The sequence below is a fragment of the Mustela nivalis genome (genome assembly GCF_964662115.1).
Source record: "Mustela nivalis genome assembly, contig: HAP1_SCAFFOLD_2687, whole genome shotgun sequence".
NCBI classification, from domain to species: Eukaryota; Metazoa; Chordata; class Mammalia; order Carnivora; family Mustelidae; genus Mustela; species Mustela nivalis.
The window spans coordinates 17018-40341 of record NW_028133978.1 but is presented as its reverse complement, the minus strand read 5'-3'; the positions used below and the strand labels follow the sequence as shown (position 1 = coordinate 40341).

The following is a 23324-nucleotide window of genomic DNA, read 5'->3' as shown; positions in this document are numbered from 1 at the left end:
AATTTATCATTTGTGTCTATTTATTTATTTATTTGTAAAGATTTTATTTATTTATTTGACAGAGTGAGAGAGCACAAGCAGGGGTGGTGGCAGAGGAAGAGGGAGAAGCCAGTTCCCCACTGAGGTGGGAGCCCAATGTGAGGCCTAATCCCAGGACCCTAGGATTATGACCTGAGCTAAAGGCAGATGCTTAACTGACTGAGCCACCCAGGCACCCCCCATTTGTATCTTTTTAAAGTAAAGAAATTATTTAAGTGATCTTGAAAGAAGCATTCTCAATAAAGTTTTGAGGAATGAAAAATGAAATCACAGCATTTTTTTTTCCATAGAAGAGTCCAGTGAAGTTCCAAATGAGACAAGGGTTCATAAGGAGGAGGACCACCATGCAGTAACTGCAGATAATGTGGTATGTACATTTTAAAATTCTTTCTTCATGATGGGTTCTTTCCTACATAATGGATTTCAAGAATATGTTTCCAGTTGGTAATAATATCAGTGTTATTGTAATTATATCCTTCTCCACTTCACAAGCCAAACAAAGCTGTCACCAATGAAATTATTTATCTTTGAGGGTTAAAGAAATGAAATTTAAAGCACTGTCATTTCTGCCTCAATTTTTTTGACTGAAGAGATTTGCAAATGTAAAAACCCAAAACTTACTACATATAGACATTTTATACATATGTTATTTTTCTTTAATACATTTAGCAAAGAACAGAATTAAGGCTGAGGTTAGACTGCAATAATGAAAGAAGGCTTTCTTAGTTCTAAGACTTGTATCTGATTCAGATACACTTGACTCTCATTCAGAGTTCTCTGTTCAGACCATATCTGTCTTTACTATGTTTGGAACATTCCCTTCTTTCTAGTTGAATTAGACTCTCTTAGTCTTAAAAATTGCACTGATGGAAGAAAGACAATATTAACACGCTGAAATACATGCAGAGACAGGATATATGTGGATTTAACTGGGCTTTGTGAAAAAGTAAACATTATTGGTATATAGAAATGTTCTCAAAGCAGCTGTTTTAGCAGCATCTGTTTGTATCTTGACTTCATCAAGTAATATAGAAATCAAAATAATATTAAAGCAAACATAAAGGCAAATGCCATTTTGTTTTTTCTTTCAAAGTGATTTTTGCTTGATTGTGGTCTTTTAAAAAATGATCCCTATAATGGATTTCTCTGTTACAAAATGGGTGTAACTTCATTTCTGGTTTCAATTATAAACATTATTTATAGGACACTATAATTCTTCCACATCTCCTTAGTAGAAGTTGAACACATAAATTACAGTTTTGTTCTTTTTTGTTAAGCAACAATTTATAACAGTATTTTCCACATGCAGAATATAGTTTAGGATTACATTTTACTGATTTCAGTCCTGATTTCAATTGATGTCTGACCCTACTAACACAACTCAATAGACCTATAGGAAAACAAACTTTGATTTTAATGAAATGTATTCATTAGATAGCTGGTAATAATTATTTCCACAATTAGTTGTGTTAATATTCTCAAATTCGGTAAAGTAATAATCTTCTCTGCTCTAGATTTGAGTTACGCTAAACAAGTTATATACAATTATTTACAAACTAAACCCTTTTTTCTTCTGTAAACACATGCTCATTTTTAGTCTGAATTTCTCTGCATTGGATCTCCCCTCAGCAGACATTTGGAAATAATAAATGAAATAATTGCATGGAGTGACCCAACTCATTTAGGCATCTAATTTTTGGAAAAAAAAATTCACTTTTAGAGACCGAACTTCAGACTGTCAAAGGTCCATCTCCTCTGCCTGTAACATTGAGTGCCCGCAATTATTCATAGATGGCAAATCACAAAAACATTTAAGACTGATTTATATGCAAAAATCTATAGAGTGGTCTTTGGAGCTTTCTTCCCTGGATTACTTACCTCTTTTTCTCCAGAACTGATCCAAACAGAGAATTTTAAAAAAATTTTTTAGAAAGTATCAAATTAGGTCTAGTGAAAGCTGACATAATGAAACCCCAAGTTTATAGTGATTTTAATAAAAAAAAATTAGATTCATCTCCAATCAGCAGTAGAAATCAGTTTCATTGCAACTATCCTCTTGACTCAGAAGCCTGTAAGTCACAAATCCTGTTATGGTTACATATCCCCATAGGCAATGTGTTAAGTATGATCATTCCAGGTGTGTTTGGGACTTTTGAAATATTGTTATTCAAATTCCAATGAATTAGCATACAGTATAATATCAGTTTCATGTGTACAATATAGTAATTCAATACTTCCATGCAATACCAGTGCTCAAATATTTAGAGCTCATTTTGGTTTTGCTTTTGCTTTTTTAAAAAATAATGTTCTATGATTAGAGAACTTTCTTTGCCCCCATGGTTGGGAGTTTACTGGTCATTCTTCATATCAGCAGTAAGCTGTTTTGTTGACTCTTTTGACAGATATTTAATTAGTACCTACTGTGTGCAAAATACTGTACGAACCATGTTGCACCTTGATTATAACATAATGACATTTAGGATCTCTCTCTCTCCCTTTTACTGTCCAGTGAAGGAAGAAAATCACCAGTTTATTTTTATAATTATATCATAAATGTCTGTATTCAATTTGTCTAGCTAATGGAGTGCATTAAATAAGTGACTTAGAAAACTGCATTTGACTTTGGAATGCATGTCACATATTGATATTTTACATTAGAAATTGTATCATATGATCTCCCTGATATGAGGAAGTGGTGATGCAACATGGAGGCTTAAGTGGGTAGAAGAAGAATAAATGAAACAAGATGGGATTGGGAGGGAGACAAACCATAAGTGACTCTTAATCTCACAAAACAAACTGAGGGTTGCTGGGGGGAGGGGTTTTGGGAGAGGGGGGTTAGATTATGGACATTGGGGAGGGTATGTGCTTTGGTGAGTGCTGTGAAGTGTGTAAACCTGGTGATTCACAGACCTGTACCCCTGGGGATAAAAATATATGTATATAAAAAATAAAAAATTAAAAAAAAAAAAAAGAAATTGTAAAGATGTACATGGTAATTAAAAAACAAAACAATGCAACAAAGTAGGCATGGTTAGCATTAGAAAGACTCCTCTTAAAGGAAGAGAGTTTCCTGTCACTGGAGGGAACTATTTAAGCAGAATTCAAATGCCTCTTGTTTTTCAGAAATATTGTGAGAGACTTTTCTATTTTAAATAGTTTTATAATAATTTCCTAATTAATAAGCAGTCATCAGTTAAAGGTACCAAAAAGTGGCTCAGACATACACTGTATATAACACTGAAGAACCAGTTATCAGAATTTATTCTGGATAACTTAGACAAGACAACCCCATCATTAAAACTAAACATTGAATGTTTATGTACTATACATTGTTGGACATAGTGTTGATGATCAGATACGTATTTATGAATACTTCTCTACTTGTGTTACAGAAAATAGAAATTATTGATGATGAAGAAAGTGACATGATAAGTAATTCTGAAGTTGAACAAGTCAATTCTCTCTTGGATTATAAGGTGAAAGTAATTTCAAATTCTGAATTCCTTAAAAGAAGGTACTAAATGAGGCAGACTTTTATATTACCTTTGTACTAGCTTATTTCACTTTCAATTTTTTTTAATAAGTTAAAGTGGGGCTCCCTATTGACTTTCTCAGGCGCTTAGATACCAGTTAGGATATGGACATTTTAATTAATTCTGGCTGGTTTACTGGTTATTGTTTTAAGCAAAGAGCTTGATGAGTGGGAGTAGGTATTGACGGTGTACATCAAGGTGAGGCAGGACATAATGGTGGTTAATGTGAAATTTATGACAATGGCCTTAAAGCTAGTGTTTACTTTTAAATGATGGTAAAGGGGAGATTTTTTTCCAGTGGCCCTTGCTAAATTTATCTTGAATTGCAAATTTTGAAGATCATTTTTAGGGAACCAGTTTTAGAAGTTTAAAGACAATTCCTGAAGCAAATGCCAAATGAATATAAAGAGAAGTGATATTTTCTTAAATTCACTGGTACCTAAACTGAAAGGCTTACTTTGAGAGTGTGCCATATGTAACTTTATGAAATTTTGACATGAGCTATCTGTCTATATCGATATGTTTTCTGCATAGATATGTAGTTGTTTTCCTTTGTTAATCAATATCCTATCTTACTAGGTAACCTCGGGCCTCTGAAATTTTGGCCAAACAATCATTCTGTCCATACAGAGAAGTCCTTTGGGGGAAACTTTAAGTGTTCAAAGCAGAGATTAATAATCTTAAAATGCTAACAGAAAATAACATTTAATCAGAAAAGATAATAGCTGTCATTTTCTCAAAACTCTTTTCAATTTTTCTATAATTGAAAGTTATGTCATTCAACAGATTGTTCCCTAAATGTTTATAGCATGTCAGAATTTATAATATTGAATATTATCATCAGAAGACAATTATCTTTTGAAATTTATTCCATAAGTGCCTAAAGAGCACAGCATAATCCTGTATTTAAACTGTATTTCCGACTAATGAAATTTTAAGATTGTTTCTGAACTATAAGAGATCATTCTAATCTCTCCTACATAGTCATAAAATATTTCCAAATGCCCAGTTCAGGTTTAAAAGTGCTCTGTGCCACTTGGCACAGAATATGGAAACTACAGAGGAGAGGACTGGATTGCACAGCTGTTAAGTATTTTCCTCTTAGCACTCTCAAAAAGGTCAAATGAGGCTGGGCTTAGAACAAAGGATACTTTGGAGAACCTTAAACTTCTGGAGTGCCACTTGAGAAGGTTTGGAGCTAAAGACCAGGGTAGGGTAGACTACCTAACCCAGGAATTCTAGTTAACATTTTTATTGAACTCTACAGGACATTTAATGATCCTGTGTTTTCCATGTGGTAAATGATGCGGGAACAAGAAGTCCTTAACTACCCTATTAGGAATGTCTTCGACAACACATCACCACCTACGTAAATTTATTTTTTAACTCTAAAAATTTAACAATTGTATAGAAATATATTTTTCATAATCATTATTAAAAACACTTCACCTCATCTGTGAATTGCATTGCCTTAATTCTAAAGTCAGGACAAATTAGTGAAAGAAACACAGTGACAGACTAGGAGACTCCTGTGCCTACCTCTTCCCTCAGACACACCTAGGCAACATTACATCTATGCAACTATCTCTGAAAAAATTATGAACACTAGCAGAAGAGACATTCCACAGCTAGTCATAGAGAGAAAGCCACATTGAAAGGGGTAAGAGGGGCAGAGAGGCATTTGGGACCCAAACTCTCTGTGTGACTAAACACAAACAAGAGGGACATCACAACTACAGAGAAGTGAGAGACTCAGACCCCACACAGGGCACCACTGGTGCTGGAGACACATACTAGGAAGACAATTCCCTTTAATGTCTGACTTTGAAAACTAGCAGACTTTAACTCTAGGAGCTTTAAAAATCAGTAAGCTTGATTTCAGGGAACGTGGAGGTTGCTGGGAAACCAAGTACCTACCCATAAAGAACCACATATTAGTAATATAAATGAGCCCAAGACATAGCATAGAAACAGCAGTTTGGAAAGTGGCTGGGTTATACATGAAAGAGATTTATTGGGTCATCTTAGACCATGTGCCAGAAGGGCAAGGATCTGCAAATTTCTACAAGAACAAAAGTGTAAGCTGTCACCTGTTTCTTTCCCTCCCCCAGCGTAAAAAGCCAAAAGCTTAAAACAACAATTTCTAACACTCTCCATCTTCCTTGTCAACACCAAATGCTTCACCCTGGAATTCCCCTGTGGACCAACTACACCCAACCTACCTGCCATGGCAGGCACAAGTTCCAAAGCTGCTCCTGCCCAACCACACCTGTTATGCAGCTTAGGCCCAGACCAGTGCCACTCCAAATTAACCCCCATCATGGGGAGGTGTAACAAACCCACACACCAGGCACCCACAGCTCCTGTAGCCAGGCCTCTTATCTGCATGTACAGGGACTGAGCCCTACACTCCTGTGCAGTTTTGGCAGAGAGGCTAATAGCATGTTGCTAGGATGTATAATGGGCCCACCCACCAACTGGTCCTACCTGGCCTCAGTCCAGACTCTCAAAAGTGTATTCACAGAGGCCCACAGAAGTAGGCTTTTGAAGCTATCTGGGCTGAAGGTAAACATGGCTCAGCCACAAGAGAAGGATACATACAGCCCACACAGGGGACACCTGTGGGATACCTGGTTCTGGTGACATGTGAGCACTGTGCTATAGGGCACCACAGGACCTCTTCTACAGAAGGCCACAATTTTTAAAATCAGAAGATGTAGCTGACCTACCTAACACATAGAAACAAACACAGAGAGTTAGATGAAATGAGGAGACAGAGTAATATGTCCCAAATGAAAGACAAAATCACAGTAAAAGAGTGAAATGAAACAAAGATGAGCAATATGCCTGATAAAGAGTTCTAAGTAAAGGTCATAAAGGTACTCAGAAGACTTGAGAAAAGAGTGGATAAACCCAGTGAGAACTTCCAAAAAGAGAGAGAGAATATAAACAAGAATGAGTCAGAGCTCAAGAGTTCAATAACTCACATGAAAAATACACTAGAGGAAATTAACAGCAGATTAGAGAATGCAGAAAAATGGATCGGGGTTCTGGAAGACAAGATAATGGGAAGTAACCAATCTGAACATCAAAAAGCAGAAAAAATAATGGAAGAGAATAGGTTAATAAAATTAATAAACAATACAACACTATCATTCATAATAACACCCACATTATAGAAATCCCAGAAGAAGAGAGAAAGAAAGGGCCAAAAAAATCTATTTGAAAAAAATAATAGCTGGAAACTTCCTTAACCTGGGGAAGGAAATAGAAATCCAGATTCAAGAAGTAAAAGGATCCCTAACAAGATGAACCCAAGGACGGCTACACCAAGACACATAATAATTAAAATGGCTAAATGTAATGATAGAATTTAAAAGCAACAAAAGAAAACAGTTACAAGCAAAGGAAACCCCAAAAGGCTATTAGCTAATTTTTCACCAGAAACATAGTAGGCCAGAAGGGATTGGCATGATATATTCAAAGTGAAAAAAGGAAAAAAAAATACAACTTAGAATAACCTACCCAGCAAGGTTATCATTCAGAATTGAAGGGGATAGAAAGAATTTCCCAGACAAAAGAAGTTAAAGGAATTCATCACCACTAAATCTACTTTACAAGTAATGATAAAAGGACTTTTTTGAGTGTGAAGAGAAGGCCATGACTAGGAGTAAGAAAATTAAGAAAGGAAACATTCATGGGAATAACAAACATATAGTGAAAGGTATTAGTCACTTATAAAACCAGTATGGAGGTTAAAACACAAAAGTAGTGAAATCAAGTGTGCCTAAAATAATCATTTAAGGGATACATGAAATAAGATGTCAAATATGACATCATATACATAAAACGTGGAGGAGGAAGTCACAATTTAGTGCTTTTAGAATGTGTTCAAACTTAAGCGACCATCAACTTATTATAGATTGCTATACACAGAAAATGTAATATATGAATGCAATGGCAACTACAAGACAAAAAATTACAAGAAACAGAAAATAAATGGAAAGGAAGCTAAGCATAACACTAAAGAAAACCATCAAAACATAAGGGAAGTAAACAAGAGAAGAATGGAACAAAGAAGAACTACCACAACAACCAGAAAACAATTTTTAAAATGGCAATAAGTATGTATCCATTAATAATTACTCTAAAGGCAAGTGGACCAAATGCTCCAATCAAAAAGCATAGGGTGACTGAATGGATAAAAAAGCAAGATTCATCTATATCATGCCTACGAAACACTTAACACTTACTTCAGACCTAAAGACACATGTAAATTGAAAGTGAAGGGATGGAAGAATATTTACCATGCCAATGGAAGCAAAAGAGAAAGCTGGGTAGCACTACTTATATCAGACAAAATAGGCTTTAAAACAAAGATTGTATGTAATAAGAGACAAACAAGGATACTACATAATGATAAAGGGGAAAATCCAACAAGACGATATAACTATTGTAAATATTTATGCACCCAACATGGCACTGAAATACATAAAGCAAATATTAACAGACATAAAGGGGGAAATTGACAGTGATACAACAATAGCAGGGGACTTTAACAACTCACTTGCATCAATGGATAAATCATCCAGACAGAAGATCAATAAGGAAACTGGCTTTGAATGGCACTTACTCCAGATAAACCTGATGGTCATTTCCCGAACGTTCTACGCAGAAGCAGAGGAACACACAATCTCTTCAAGGGCACATGACACATTCTCCAGGATAGGTCATATATCAGGCCATACAACAAGTCTCAATAAATTTTAAAAGATTAAAATAATATCAAGCATAATATTAACCACAATAGTATGAAACTAGAAATCAATCACGGGGTGGAGGGGAACTGGAAAAAACACAAGCACACAGAGGTAAACAACACACTACTGAACAAACAATAGGTCAATGAAGAAATCAAAGGTAATTTTAAAAAATGCATGGAGACAAATGAAAATGTAAACACAACAGTCCAAATATTTAGGATGCAGCAAAAGCAGTTCTAAGAGTGAGGTTTATATAGCAATAGAGACATACTTCAAGAAATGAGAACTATCTCAAATTAACAACCAAACCTCACACCTAAAGGAAGCAGAAAAAGAACAAAGTCTGAAGCTAGTAGAAGGAAGGAAATCATAAATATTAGAGCAAGAGTAAGTAAAATAGAGTCTAAAAAATAACAGAGAAGATCAATGATACCAAGAGCTGGTTCTTGGAAAAGATAAACAAAATTGATAAACCCCTACCCAGACTCATCAAGAAAAAAGAGATGACTCAAATAAAATGAAGGGGGAGAAATATGAACCGATACCACAGAAATATGAAGAATTAAGAGAATATTGTGGAAAAATTATATGTCAACAAATCTGACAACCTAGAAAAATGAATAAATTCCTAGAAACATAGTTTTCCAAACTGTCTGTAGATAGGTGGATGGGTAAAGAAGAAATCATTTGTATGTGTGTGTTTGTGTTTGTGTGTATGTGGTGTATGTGTATTACTTCACCATAAAAAAAGAGTGAGATTTTGTCACTTGCAACCACATGGATGGACGTAGAGGGTATCACACTAATTAAAATGAATTCAACAGAGAAAGATGAATACTGTATGGTTTCACTTATACACAGAATTCAGGAAACAAAACAAATGAACAAACAAAATAAACAGACACTTAAATACAGAGAACAAAGTGGTGGTTGCCAGAGAGGAGGTGGGTGGGTGAATGAGCAAAATAGATGAAGGGAATTAAGAGATACAAATTTCCAGTTATAAAATAAATAAGTTGCAGAGTACTAAAGTACAAGGTATGGAATATATTCAATAACATTGTAGTAACATTGTATGGTGACAGACTGGGACTATACTTATTATCATGAGCAGTGAGAAACTTGTCAAATCAATATTTTGTATACTTGAAACCAATATAACATTGTATGTCAATTTTACTTCAATAATAATAATTATGTAGCAAACTAATAAATATAAAATATATGTATATGTGTAAATGTATATACACTTCCATGCTTATGCATATGAAACTGCTGGATTATAAAGAAAAGATGTAAAAATGTTCAACTTTAATGGAATTCCCAATTTTACACTTCCAACATTAGTGAATAGGAATTCTATTAATCTCCTTGAGTAGTACTGTCTGATTTTTACATGTTATTAGCCTTTCTGGTTCATTTGAAATATTATTGTATTGTGGTTTTAATTTTCATTTTCCTGGTAATTCATACACCTAAATATTTAATCATGATATTGGCTTTTTCTATAATCTTTTTGAAGTAACTTTTCAAGTATTTTGCCCAATTTTCTAATACATTAATGTCTTTTCCTTATTGATTTGTTGGAGATTAGTTAGATTGAAAACTATTTTCTCCCAGAAAGAAAAATAAGATAGAAATTAAGGGTAAATAAAACCCCATATAGTGGTTCTTATTGCTGATTTCAGAATGTTGACTTAAAACAGCTTATCTAACATAACACAATAAAAAATAAATTAAAAAAACAGCTTATTAGTTTTGAAATTCAGTCTTTTTTCAGAGAACAGTTGTCTTCTCTTTTTGCATATGCATGCTAGAGTTCCTTGTTTGGGGATCATAATCACTTTGTTGGTTTCTTAAATATATTCATCATAAGTTTCTTGAAAGCAGAGATTTATCTTAGTCATCCATGTGTTCCCTGGCCTAGTTTCCAGCACAAAGGTGCCCAGCATTTAGTTCCTGCATGAGTGAAGTTAGTTTACTTATCCTTGGAAAAACTTTGAGTATCAGTATGCAAATGCTCATTTACATAAAATACATTAAGATTAGAAACTGGATCACTCTAACTCTTCTCCCACATTGAATTAAAAAGTCTCTCATTCTTGAGATTCAGTGTAACAAAATGAAAGAATGGTTACTTGTGTGCATTCGATAACTATTACTATACAATATTCAGTTTGTACATAGTGGGTTTTCTGATTGATTGCTAGAAATCCACATTGCTAGGTGTTTTGACTAATACAAAATGTTTATGAGACAAATTGGTGAGCTCAATCTCTGAGTTATGAGTAGCTACATCATAAAATAACACCTCAGTTTGGACAGCCATTGATTACCTGCTCAGATATCAGAGCTCCTGTCCACATGAAGCCTTGAATTCTCCCTACAATCTTCTTGGAGAAGAATTGACAAAGACTACTAGGAATGCAGGGAAGATTTTAACAAGAAACTAGAGCTGGATCTTTTGTGCAATTCAGTGACTGATGTTATCTTACTAGTTCCTCTCACGAAGACAACACTTACTTAGGAAAATCTCTAAAATATACATAAATTTCTGCCTGTAATCTAGGAAATGTTTCACAGGATTGCAAAAAGAAACTCCAAGGGGCACCTGGGTGGCTCAGTAGGTTAAGCCTCTATCTTCAGCTCAGGTCATGATCTCAGGGTCCTGGGATCAAACCCCACATCCGGCTCTCTGCTCAGCGGGGAGCCTGCTGGCACCACACCCTGTCTCTCTCTGCCTGCCTCTCTGCCTACTTGTGATCTCTCTCTCTGTCAAATAAATAAATAAAATATTTAAATATATATACACATACATACATACATAAATTTCTGCCTGTAATCTAGGAAATGTTTCACAGGCTTACAAAAAGAAACTCCATGGGGCACCTGGGTGGCTCAGTAGGTTAAGCCTCTGCCTTCAGTTCAGGTCATGGTCTCAGGGTCCTGGGATTGAGCCCCGCATTGGGCTCTCTGCTCAGCGGGGAGGCTGCTTCCACCCCTCCCTCTGCCTGCCTCTCTGCCTACTTATCTCTCTCTCTGTCAAGTAAATTCTTAAAATTTTTTTTTAAAAAAGCTCCAAGAAGAAAATACTTGCACTATTAAATTATCTTAAAGCTGTTTGTTTTTCAAATGTTGCATAAATACTGAGTAGAAGAAACATTTGCATATAAAATAGAGATCTGTATACAGAAAGATGATTTGTGATTTCTGCAAATGTAAGTTAATGTTTTTAAAATTTTTTCTAATGGACTGTGAGTGCAGCTCTTTAAGACTATGCATTCAAAGCAGACACTACAGTTCCTGATTTGAAAAGACTTCTGAGTCAGCACTTTACTAATACTACTGCTCTGACAGTGAATCCTAAATAAAAAAAGAAAAAAAAAGTTTAGAATTAGTCAAACATAATATGGCAGAAGCATATGAAATTTTATTATAATGCATACTTATAATAATTTAGATTGTTGGGTGCCTGTGGATAAGGAATTTAGCTTAAATAATTATTTGCAGATGATGCATTTGATATTAAATGGTCTGAAAAGGAAGCAGTTTTATTAAGTAAAATAAGTTCTAAACTGATAAAATAATTGATGCAGTTCACAGATTGAATACGATTATTGTAACTGTATCTTCTCAATTGAAACAATAAAAATTAGCATATAATTAACTAATTGTAATACCTTCTATGCAGCTCTTTGAACATACCTTGTTAAGTCCTGCTATGCTCTTTGAGACCAGTTCAGCTACAGAGAATATTCATAGCTTATTTTTTTTTTTACTCATAGCTTATTTTTAACATTTCTATGTATTTTTTTTCCCTGCAAGAGGACCAGCTAACAATTTAAATCAAGTTCTCGATATGTAATTTCCATACAATAAAGTTCACCCCTTTGTATAGTTAGATGACTTTTGACAAGTGGACACAGTTCTGTAACCAAGACCACAATTTACTTATCTGCTGATGAACCCTTGTATTGTTTTTAGTTTCTATTATGAATAAATTTGTTATGAATATTCATGTATATCTTTTTGTGGACACATGTTTCATTTCCCTTGGGTAAATACTTAGTAGTGCTGAGTCAGATGGTAGGAAAGAAAGATTATATAATGTTTGATTTTATAAGAAACTGCCAAAACATTTTCCAAAGCATATGTACTGTTTTATAATCCCACCAGCAATGTGCAAGACATCTAATTGCTCCACATTCTCACCAGAACTAGCTATTGTCAGTATTTTTAACTGTAGATATTGTAATATGTTAGTGGTAATATTTCATTGGGGTTTTAATTTGCATTTCCTTAATGAAAAATGATATTAAGCATTTTTCACATGCTTATTGGTCATTCACATATCTTCTTTGATGAAGTGTGTAAGTATTTTCTCTGTTTTTATTCTGTTGGTGATCCTAAAATTGTATTATAAGCATTCTTTATGTATTGTGAATACAAGTATTTTATCATATATGTGATTTGCAATTATTTTCTCCAAATATGAAGCTCATATTTTTATTTTCTTAAGTGTCTTTTGAAGAGCAAAGGGGTTTTTGTTTGTTTTAATTTTAATGAATTCTTTTAAGTTTCATGCTTTTTGTGCCTGTTGAGAAACAGCCTAACCCAAAGACACAAAAAATTTCTCCCGTTTTCCTCTAGGTTTATGGTTTTAGGTTTGTAAATTTCTTGTTAAATTGTGTATATGACATAAGAGTTGATAATCTTTTTTTAATATGAATTTACATTTGTTCAATCACTGTTTTTTGGAAGATTGTCCTTTCTTTGTCTATTGAATTACCTCAGCACGTTTTAAGAAAATCAACTGTATATATATTTTTTCTGGACTCTTTTTTGTCCCGTTGATCTATATGTCCACCCTTTGCCAAAACTATAACTTCTTGATTACTGTAGATTTAATATAAAATCTATTCAGAACACTTCTGTGACCATATAACCCTCAAACCTAGACTTGCCAAAGATTACTAGTATTATATCCATTTTACTGATGAGTAAACAGAATCACAGAGAGTTTGGCCTGCCCAAGTTTACACAGCTATCAGTAGACCTGGCATTAAAATCTCCCCAAATCCTAGTATATTATTTTTTCCTACCAAACTAACAAAATTAGTGAAAGGAGATTGTGTCTCAGTGGTACACAGTAGCACATTAGGAAATATTTTCTGAATAACAGACTCCTACATAAAGGCAGGGAACTCAACAACTACTTAAGACAAAGAGTAGTAATTTTAGTCCCTCCTTGGTGCAAAATAATCTTAAATTATTAAATTAATTATTTAATAAATTAATTAAATTTAATTAATTAAAATTAACAACTACTCAACAACTACTTAAGACAAAGAGTAGTAATTTTAGTCCCTCCTTGGTGCAAAATAATCTTAAATTATTAAATTAATTATTTAATAAATTAATTAAATTTAATTAATTAAAATTAAAAAGTAAAATTTTCTTCTGTGCTTTATATTCCTTATGCCAAAATATTATCTTCTTCTCTGTTTTTTGTTGTGTTCAACGATTCGGTAGTTGTGTTTAACACTCAGTGCTCATCACAACATGTGCCCTCCATAATACCCATCACTGGGCTACCCCATCCACCCAGCCCTCTCCCTTCTGTAACCTTCAGTTTGTTTCCCAGAGTCCAGAGTCTCTCACGGTTTGTCTCCCTCTCTGATTCCTTCCTATTCAGTTCTCCCTCCCTTTCCTTGTGGTCCTCCACTCTATTCCTTATGTCCTACATATGAGTGAAACAGTATGGTAATTGTCTTTCTCTGCTTGACTTACTTCACTCAGCATAATCCCCTCCAGTTCCATCCATGTGGATGCAAATGGTGGGTATTCATCCTTTCTGATGGCTGAGTAATACTCCATTGTCTATATGGACCACATCTTCTTTACTGTCCTCCTAATTTGATTGCTTTTTTAGAATTTTGTTGTGCATCAAACATGTATAGTCCTAGGTTTGCATAGGATAATTGTATTGTTTGATCTTCTCTCCTTCAGAATGAAGAAGTCAGATTCATTGAAAATGAGCTAGAGATTCAAAAGCAAAAATACTTTAAACTTCAGACATTTGTTAGAAGCTTGATACTAGCTATGAAAGCTGATGATAAGGAACAACAACAGGTAGGTGCCAGAAGAGAATAGTAAGCTGTAATGTATCATGTTGAAAAATGACATGGCACATTTGAGTTCTTAATATTTTTTTCATTTTTATACTTCTTTCCCACCTGCCTCAAGAAAGGATTTGTTACTTTATAACTTTTTTAGCACAGTATTTTTAAGAGTGGGTATTCAGATATTTGTGTGCTGCCTTAATAGAAAATCAAAATAATTGATTAATACTTTGTTAATTTCAGGCTAGAGTTAAAAAGGAAAAAATAACTTTAAAAATGAATTTTAAATAAATTCTCCATGTTTGTAGAGTCTGGGCTACCCTAACTGGAGAAACACACATTTTGAAATCTTTTGTGAATAAAATATTCTGGTGCAGACTTCAGGGCCAAATCCAACTTGATGTGTGTTTTTATAAATAAAGTTTTATTGGAACTCCAAAAAAAAAAAAGGTGAGGCATTTGCCTCTCTTCTGTATTTCAGTTACCTTCCAGACCTCAATAGATTTCACAAATGTTTAAATACCTTCTATTTCAAAATATGCTGCTTATCACTAAGAAATATGAAATTACTTTGTAAAATTCTTTGTGATCACAGTGCATCATTTACTTTTCCCAGTTTAACTAGAATGCTTGGTTCCTTTACCCCAAAGATGTCTTTTATTTGTCACTATGGAATTATATTTACAAATTCCTCCCAAATTACACATGTTGTCTCATTTTTTATGTGAAATGTATATAAAAATATATTAAGCTTGCTTTAAAATTATAGAATTTTTCTAATGTTACACTCAATACTAAATGATACCAAATTTGCCTGAGTGGTATACTATTCTTGAGACATTCAGTGAATAGTAGGTCACACAAGTAACCATTAATTTGGAAGCAGTCTTGTAGGTTTTTATTCAGGAAAGAAATCTCATGCATACTGTACAAAAATTCATCCCTTATATCCAAGCAAGACTACTTATTTGTAGCTCATCCCAGATATCTCCAGGGAAAAAGAAGAGTATTAGCATCCCACAATTCTTTTTTAAAAGAAACTAATTTACTGATGAGACTCAAACCAGAATGTACAGTATGTGCCCAGTTTTATAAGTTTACTTTCCCTGTGCTTCGCACACACAGACATTCCAAGACAGTAGTCTTCAGTTAGCTTTGCCAGCTTTATTTAAGCATGTTGCTGTATTACATGAGTTATTCATTTTCCATATTCCATGGCATATTGAAAATGTGTTTGTTTTTTAGGAATGTAAACTATGGATTTTGAATGAATAAGGTGACAGATTTAAACATGGTCCCAAGGGTACTGTAAATTTTCAATAACTGTAAAAAAATTAGGTTCACCTTCAGAAATAACTTGGAGTGTGGGCCTGGTCCCAAAAGTTAGAGCATGGTTTTGAATTCAGAGTTACATTGGCAGATAACTAGCAACATCTATCTATGTGTCTTGATATCTAGGAACAGCACACAGACTGCATTTTGTTTCTACTTCTAATGACTTGGTTCTTTCTCCAAGACCACTAACAAATAAGAAAATTAACTATTGTATATTTTACTTTTCTCCTCTTATACTTTTCCTCTGATAGAATACTGATGAACTAAGATATGGCAAAACATTGGCCATAAAAAAGAGAAAATTATACAAAAATTGCACTGAAATTCATAGCCTATATACTCATCATCCAGAGAGAAAATACTAATTTTTGTAGTTGAGATCAGGTATAACACATGTCTAAGTATAGAAGACACCAATAGTAGTTTACAAAAGTTATTAAGGTGATCTTTTAAGTTACTGATCTTCACATTATGAGATACTTAGAAGTTTTATTTATAGAAGAAAGCAATTTTTATTCTATTTAATAAAAGAAAACCATTTTGTCATTGGTTTCTTATTTTAAAAACTCTTAATTTCTTTCAATTAATTTTGCTTTGGGTAAACAGATGAGTGGTTCACAGCGTATTTTTCTCCAATAAAGCAGTCCAGGCTTTAAAAAAAATATATGACACTGTCTGATTGAAATTTTAGATTACCCAAAGGGTTTCTTTTAATTAATAGCCATTTTTAAATTAAAATAATTTTGCCACCACTGTATTATCATTAGTGTCTTTCTTCTCCTGATAATTCACTGTGTGATCCCAGCCACATCAATTGCTTTTCTTGAACTTAAATTTCCCCACTTTGTAAGGAGGATAAGAATGATTAATCTTATGGAACTTGGCATTGATACCCCAGGGCTTTGCATAAGTATTATAAATACAGATGATATATTTGGGAATTGCTTTAATCTTTTGGGAATAATGGCACCAGATGAGTCTGTAAAGATAGATTGATGAAGAATCTATAGTAAAAAAAAAAAAAAAGTTATGTGTTTACTTAATATATAGGTAAAAGGCATCTCTAGCAATTGTCATAATCCATAGATTTGTTCAGTGTGTCAATGTTGCAATCCAGTAAGATACTAAAAGAATTTTGAAGTGGACCTCATGCATTAACAGTGCCCCACGCTGCTTATATATAGTTAGTCAGCTACGTAAAATTAAGTTACAAAAAAAAATAATAATCCTCTTTTGACTTGAGCTTGAGGGTATCCCCACGAGAATTTAGAATGTCATCAAGTATTTTCATTTACCTGACTTTCTAATACTCTAAGCACATGTTCAATGAATGTGAGTGGAGGACTTTGCCTTTTTTCATATGGCTTCTTCACAGTTACAAAGTGAACTAAATCCAGTGATATATTTCTCTTAAACTATGATCAACTAATGTCAGCAAAGGCTTTGTTTCTCCTTGACTGGGTTAGTGATAAACAACTATTCTAGAAGAAAATGGCTGTGTGTTCTATTACTGCAACCTAGCACCTTAGAAAGCATGTAGAACCAGTAGATGACTGCTTTGTGAATTCTCCAAATTTCAGCAAGAGGTTCATGTGCTATTTAAGAGTATAAAACAAATAACTTTCCCGTCAGATAGGAGTTAGTCTTTCCTTATGCAGATTAACAAAAAGGAGAAAGTTTCTAATCTTGTCTCTCTGCTATAAGACAAATGTATAAATGAAATTTATTTTAATAAAGAGAATAAAATACTGTCTTATTTAAACAGTGGATTTCATAAATTCTCCAGTATGCCCTTTCTGTTCCTTAATTCAGTAATGACAAGCTTGCATTTGTCCATGTTCCTTTGGTCCTTATTTACCACTGCACCAAAAGTCCACACTACAAGTAATTCTGTCTTAAAGTACCCGGATATGATACATTATTAATATTGGAAGCATCAAATCAATCATTTAGTTCACAGTATTTTTTATGGTCAAATGGGCATCAGGACTGTCAGCCACATAAAAATGTATTAAACATTTATTTCCTTTGTATGGATACATGTTATACAATTCCAGATGAAATGATTTTTCCATGGCAAAGCTTAGTCCATGACTCTTGGCTTATCCTATTTACTCCAACCAAGAAATGAGCAGCCTCCTAGAGATATAATTTCACAGCTAGATTTACTGTCCAACTGTGCCCTGGTGGGTGCTTGACCATTGATAGATATGGGCATAGCCTTAGAAAAGAAAAAAAGTTACTTGGAATTTTCAAGTTGTTAATGTTTAGTCTAAAGTGGAATAACTGAGATTTTCCCTAATAAGTTCTTTCTCCTAGCGAAGTACATACTAGTCTTGTGATATGTGTTTTTCTATAAAGGACAGTATAAGTGGGCAGGAGTATTTTAATAAGGAATATAATTGTAAAACCCTTTAGCAGTGATCAGTGAAGACTTAAAAACTAGTATGAAAATCACTTTTCTCAAATACTTCAAAGCACTTTGTCCAGAATAGTTGCGCATTTCCCTCATAGTTTGCCTTTTACCCAGGGTTTCACTCTACATAATCCACACTCTCAAGATCTAGTATTTTATTACTTCCTTAATAGTGTATGAAGAGGTTTTCTTTTATGTAAGATACTGTATAAGGTCCTGAAGAGAAATGTTTCATTCTTTAAGTCCATGAATATAAATTGACAAGAAAGAACATTTATTAATGTAAAATTGAAAAAATAAAAAAAAAAAACCTGTCCACATACTAATTCTAAAAAATTGATTTTTCTGGCTCAGGCACTGCTGTCAGATTTACCTCCTGAATTAGAAGAGATGGATTTCAATCATGCCTCACCAGAGCCTGATGATACCTCATTCAGTGTGTCTTCTTTATCAGAGAAAAATGCCTCAGACAGCTTGTGATTTGACAGGGGTTACATGATACATACAGACTTTTGACTGCCTAACAGTTGTGCATTTCCAGATAACTGCATTCTCTTGCCTCAAAATTCCTCAGTTGGAAAAACACATTGTTGGAACTGACACATTCTGTGAAGAATGGACAAGATATAATGGCTACAATGTAAAAATGTATGTGAAATTTAAAAGCATCATTTGAGAAATTTTTCCAAACTGATAAAACTCTGGGGAACATTTGTATTTAATTTTTGACAGTTTATCTGAAATGTGTAATGTCTAATTTCTGAAAGATTTTTGTTTGGTTTTTAGAAGAATCTTAGTTTTAGTAATAGTTTTGACCCAAAACATAAAAATAAAGTTATTTCAGCATTACTTATCAAGTTACTAAAGCTTGGTTAGCTTTGTTTTATAGCCATTACATCTTTATTCTCTCTCCTTTTCCTATCAGCTACATACACCTTTACTCAGGAAAGTGGACTGAAATTTGAAAACAAAACCTTAAAAATGATTTTACCTGAATGAGTCCTAGGATATATTTCGATTTCCTATGACAATTTGACTTCAGCTGATGAATGAAAATTTAAGGATCACTGGTTTATAATTGTAAAATATTGGTATTCTTCCATTTTCTAACCCAAATATTTGGGCGGTAGGGGGAAATCACTATGGAAAAGTAATTAACCAACATGAAATCAAATAAATTATTAAGTGTATAGAAACAAAATGTTGTAAAAGATTAGTCTTAATGGGGATTCTTCATTGTTGCAAATTACAAATATTGGTAAGATTCACATTCTACTAGTAAATCTGTATAACTAAGTTAAATGGAATTTTGCACAAATATTACACTTTTATCACTATCTTCATAATACTTTTTCAATTCTTACATTTTATGAACAGGAAGTCAAGGTAGAGTCTTCTTTTTTAATCTAGCCACTGAGTTTTGTCACAAATTTTGCCCCATTCTCATCTGAGGCTTGTACAGAGCCATCCACCAAGGATAATATCCAAAAAGAATTATACACTACTGTGGTTGTAAATCACAGTCCTCTGAATTTCCTGGACACTTTTCTGTGAGTGCACTCCTAAAATGGGCATGCCACCCAGTTGTTCTATTAGTAGGTACCAGATGGCCATACACTGTAGACAATTCTTTGCACACTGTTCCTTCTGGGGTACCAGCTGGTATTACCAAGACCCAAAGAAGGGAAAATGCCAGTTTCTTAGTTTCTCCCTGAGCACACAGCATCATGTTTTTGCGAGTTGGCTGTGTGGAGTTGTGTTGCATTGTTAAATTACTATCTATTCCTAAAAGATTAATCAAGTATCTAGATGGCTTTCATTTTTTTTTTTAAGAGAGGGAAAGAGAGAGGTGGGGGAAGGGCAGAGGGAGAGGAGGAGAGAGAGAATCTTAAGCAGGTTCTATGCCCATCTCAGAGTGCTATAAAGGTCTCAATCTTACAACCCTGAGATCATGACCTGAGCTGAAATCAGTAGTCAGATGCTTAACTGACTGAGCCACCCAGATGCTCCAACTAGATGGCTTTTTTGGCCATCAAGTTTCTATGTCACATATTTTTGTAATTTGCAAGCAAAATCAATTTTGATCTTGGAATTCAGATACCTATTTATGAATGCAAAAAGGCAGTCATGCTTATCTTTGACCTTGAAATGTCCGTTGGTAATCCTTTATTTTGTCAGCTATTGTTTATGACTATTGCCATGCTACTGCTATGGTTCTTTTGTTAACAGAAATATTTCAGTGGTTAGGTATGATCCCTTTTAGATAAAAGCCATACAGTTCTTTTCAAATAATGTTTAATACTCCTTGCTGTGAAGTAAAATTCCATTCAGAAAAAGAGTTCTGAGTAAAAGAACTTCAGGCATTAGGAATAAATTTATCAGTCAATTCCTCCATGAGATAGAGAGTCCCTATGTAAGTGTAGAAACCATCTCATAGGATAGAATGAACAAATTCCAGGATTTCAAGTCTCTCCTAGGAGCTCCATCCTATTCACTGAGTTTATCTTTAAACTGTAATTTCTTCTGCTCCAATTTAAGCTCTTTCTTATTTGGTTCTTTTTTCCCCCCAATTTTATTTTATTTTTTCAGTGTTCCAAGATACATTGTTTATGTACCACACCCTCTTGTCACCAAGTAAGGATAGATAATTCTCTCCTACATCTTTCGGCTTTACAGATTATATCGGTTATACTTCAGCAATTAGACACCAAATCAAAAAATATTCAGCGAGCCTCTGCTATAGGGACATTTGATTTCTACTCCTTAGCAAGGCATAAACTTCAAAACGAATTATGTCTTTTCACTTTCTCAGAGATACTAATAAAAGTTATTTAAGTAGAAATTTTAATAAACTTAAAGATTGTTAGGTGTGATTCCTAAAAAAATGATCATCTACAATTTTGAGAGGACACATTGATGATTTCTTTGTTCCTGTTTAAAGTTCCATTAAAATAGAAACAGTACACGTGGGAATCCTTTTGTTTTGTGTTTCAGCACCAGAGTTATTTATTTTATCCTCAAAATTAAAACATTTAAAAAATGAAATGTAGTTGTTCTGTACCAGGGACCAAAAGAAATAGCTGCATCCAGAAAAAAAAATCATAATTGATAGAATTAAATTAAGTACTGCAGATTTTTTAAAAGTTGCCAAAATCAAGTATTAAAAGTTTATTATGAAGAAAATATATTTTTTAACACGTAATAGGTTGGAATTTTTTGAGACATCTTAAAGCAGAAAAATATCAGTTTGACTGCTTTTGTGACATCTTCATGACTAGGGGGAGAAAAACAACTAACGTTTCATTCTTTAGGGTTTTGACACATTAAAACAGACCATACTATCTGAAGCATCTCTCATAATGACAGATACCAAGGTGAAAATTTTTTTTTCCTTTTAACTACACTTTGATGTTTGCTTTTAGCTTAGGACAGCCAAGCAGTTTCTAAGTAACAAATGTTTATCTAAGAACACTTACTTTAAAATAGGTTTTAAAAAATAACCTGAAGATACCTTCCTCATTCCAGCCAAGCTAACATTAGTCACAAGAAAACGAGAACTATAGTTACCCTGGAAAATAGGAAACTTAGCATATGCAAGGAAAATATTAAAAGAACATTGTTCTTAATGAATTTTGGAACACTGAGAAAGAAAAGAAAAGAAAATTGGACTTCTTGGAGGGCACCTGGATGGTTCAGTCTGTTAAGCAGATACCTTTGGCTCAGGTCATGATCTCGGGGTCCTGGGATAGAGCCCAGCATCAGGCTCCCTGCTGAGCAGGAAAGTCTGCTTCTGCCACTGCCCCTACCCTCTGCTCATCCTCCCTCTCTTTCTCTCTCTGTCAAATAAATAAAATCTTAAAAAAGAAAGAAAATTGTTCTTTCTATGGGAACTGGGGATGCTTTGTTGTAAGGTCATATATCAACATTAGAACTTCTATGCTTACCAATGTAATCATGATAAAAATGTTATTGTTGGAGATGAAAAAGCTACAAACCAATCACATCATGTGCTGTGTATACTACCAGAACTTCAAGAAATGTCAAAGAGGCCCCAAAGACAACAGTATCTATTTTAAGGCACTTTCATAGCCAGTCATCTTTAAATTTGTAGGAAAAACAGAAGCGATGTATTTAGAAGAATTGTAGGCTCTAAACTGGACTTTGTTGCTTTATATTTGGGGGGAGGAGGGGACATTCAGCCCATTTCCAAGGAATAGTTTCCTCATTTTAACTCGATAGTTTATGATCATTTTTAGAAGAAATTCTTAATATTTTAAGGCCTGTCCTTTCTCCACATTGTAGTGATGCTATAGCAGGAGTATTGCCTATTTAAAAATATATATATATTGGATTTTCATTCAGGTCCTAAAAAATGACAAATTCTGACATATTAGCCCTTTAAGGAGCTATCAGTGCTATAGTGTCTAAAAGATGAGTAAATGTTTATCTTTGAAGTTGGTGTTATTTTTGGAAGACAACACTAGTATACTCCTCATATCGGGCTATTATTTTGTGATAAGTGAGGATCCTACTAATTTGTGAGACTATGGTCAGCATACTATTGCCCCAAACAAACCATTATTAAGGTCATATTTCTTAAAAGGGAAAGAGAATAAAATAATATTTTCATGAAACTATAATTATGATTGTTCCGTTAAAGCTTATACTGAGTATATATTGCTCTGCATTGATATTTTATTTTATGTTAACTTGTTAAGTAATTCCTTTAAGTGATTCTGCATCCCATTTTACTGATACTACCTCTGAAATATATTACCACCTTAAAACTACATCATTGTAATGTGATCTTTTATAGGGTTTTTATTTAAATTTTATAGAGGCAATAAATGATTTCCAACTAATAGACATCTATTTCTTTCTTTTAATGTTTATTTTTCTAAGTCTTTGTGGTTTTTGTTTGTTTGTTTGTTTGTTTGTTTTTGAGAGAGAGAGAGAGAGAACAGGAATGGAGGGAGGAGGGACAGAGGGAGAAAGAGAGAGAGAATCTTAAGTAGGCTACACACTCAATGGGAAGCCCAATGCAGGGCTCTGTCTCACAACTCTGAGATCATGACCTGAGCTAAATCAAGAGCCAGATGCCCCATAACTCTTT

At 33.8% G+C, this 23324-nt stretch overlaps 1 protein-coding gene across 1 annotated transcript; it reads left to right on the top strand.

Moving 5' to 3' along the window:
• Window positions 1–329: 329 nt before the first annotated feature.
• LOC309858509 (highly divergent homeobox-like) lies at window positions 330–23073 on the top strand (the record flags this gene model as incomplete). The annotated part of the gene is made up of 4 exons (XM_082751185.1): window positions 330–406; window positions 3435–3518; window positions 14348–14470; window positions 18566–23073. Coding segments are annotated over 4 exons (410 nt in total), but the record flags the coding sequence as incomplete, so codon positions are not given.
• Between the last annotated feature and the right edge of the window lie 251 nt (window positions 23074–23324).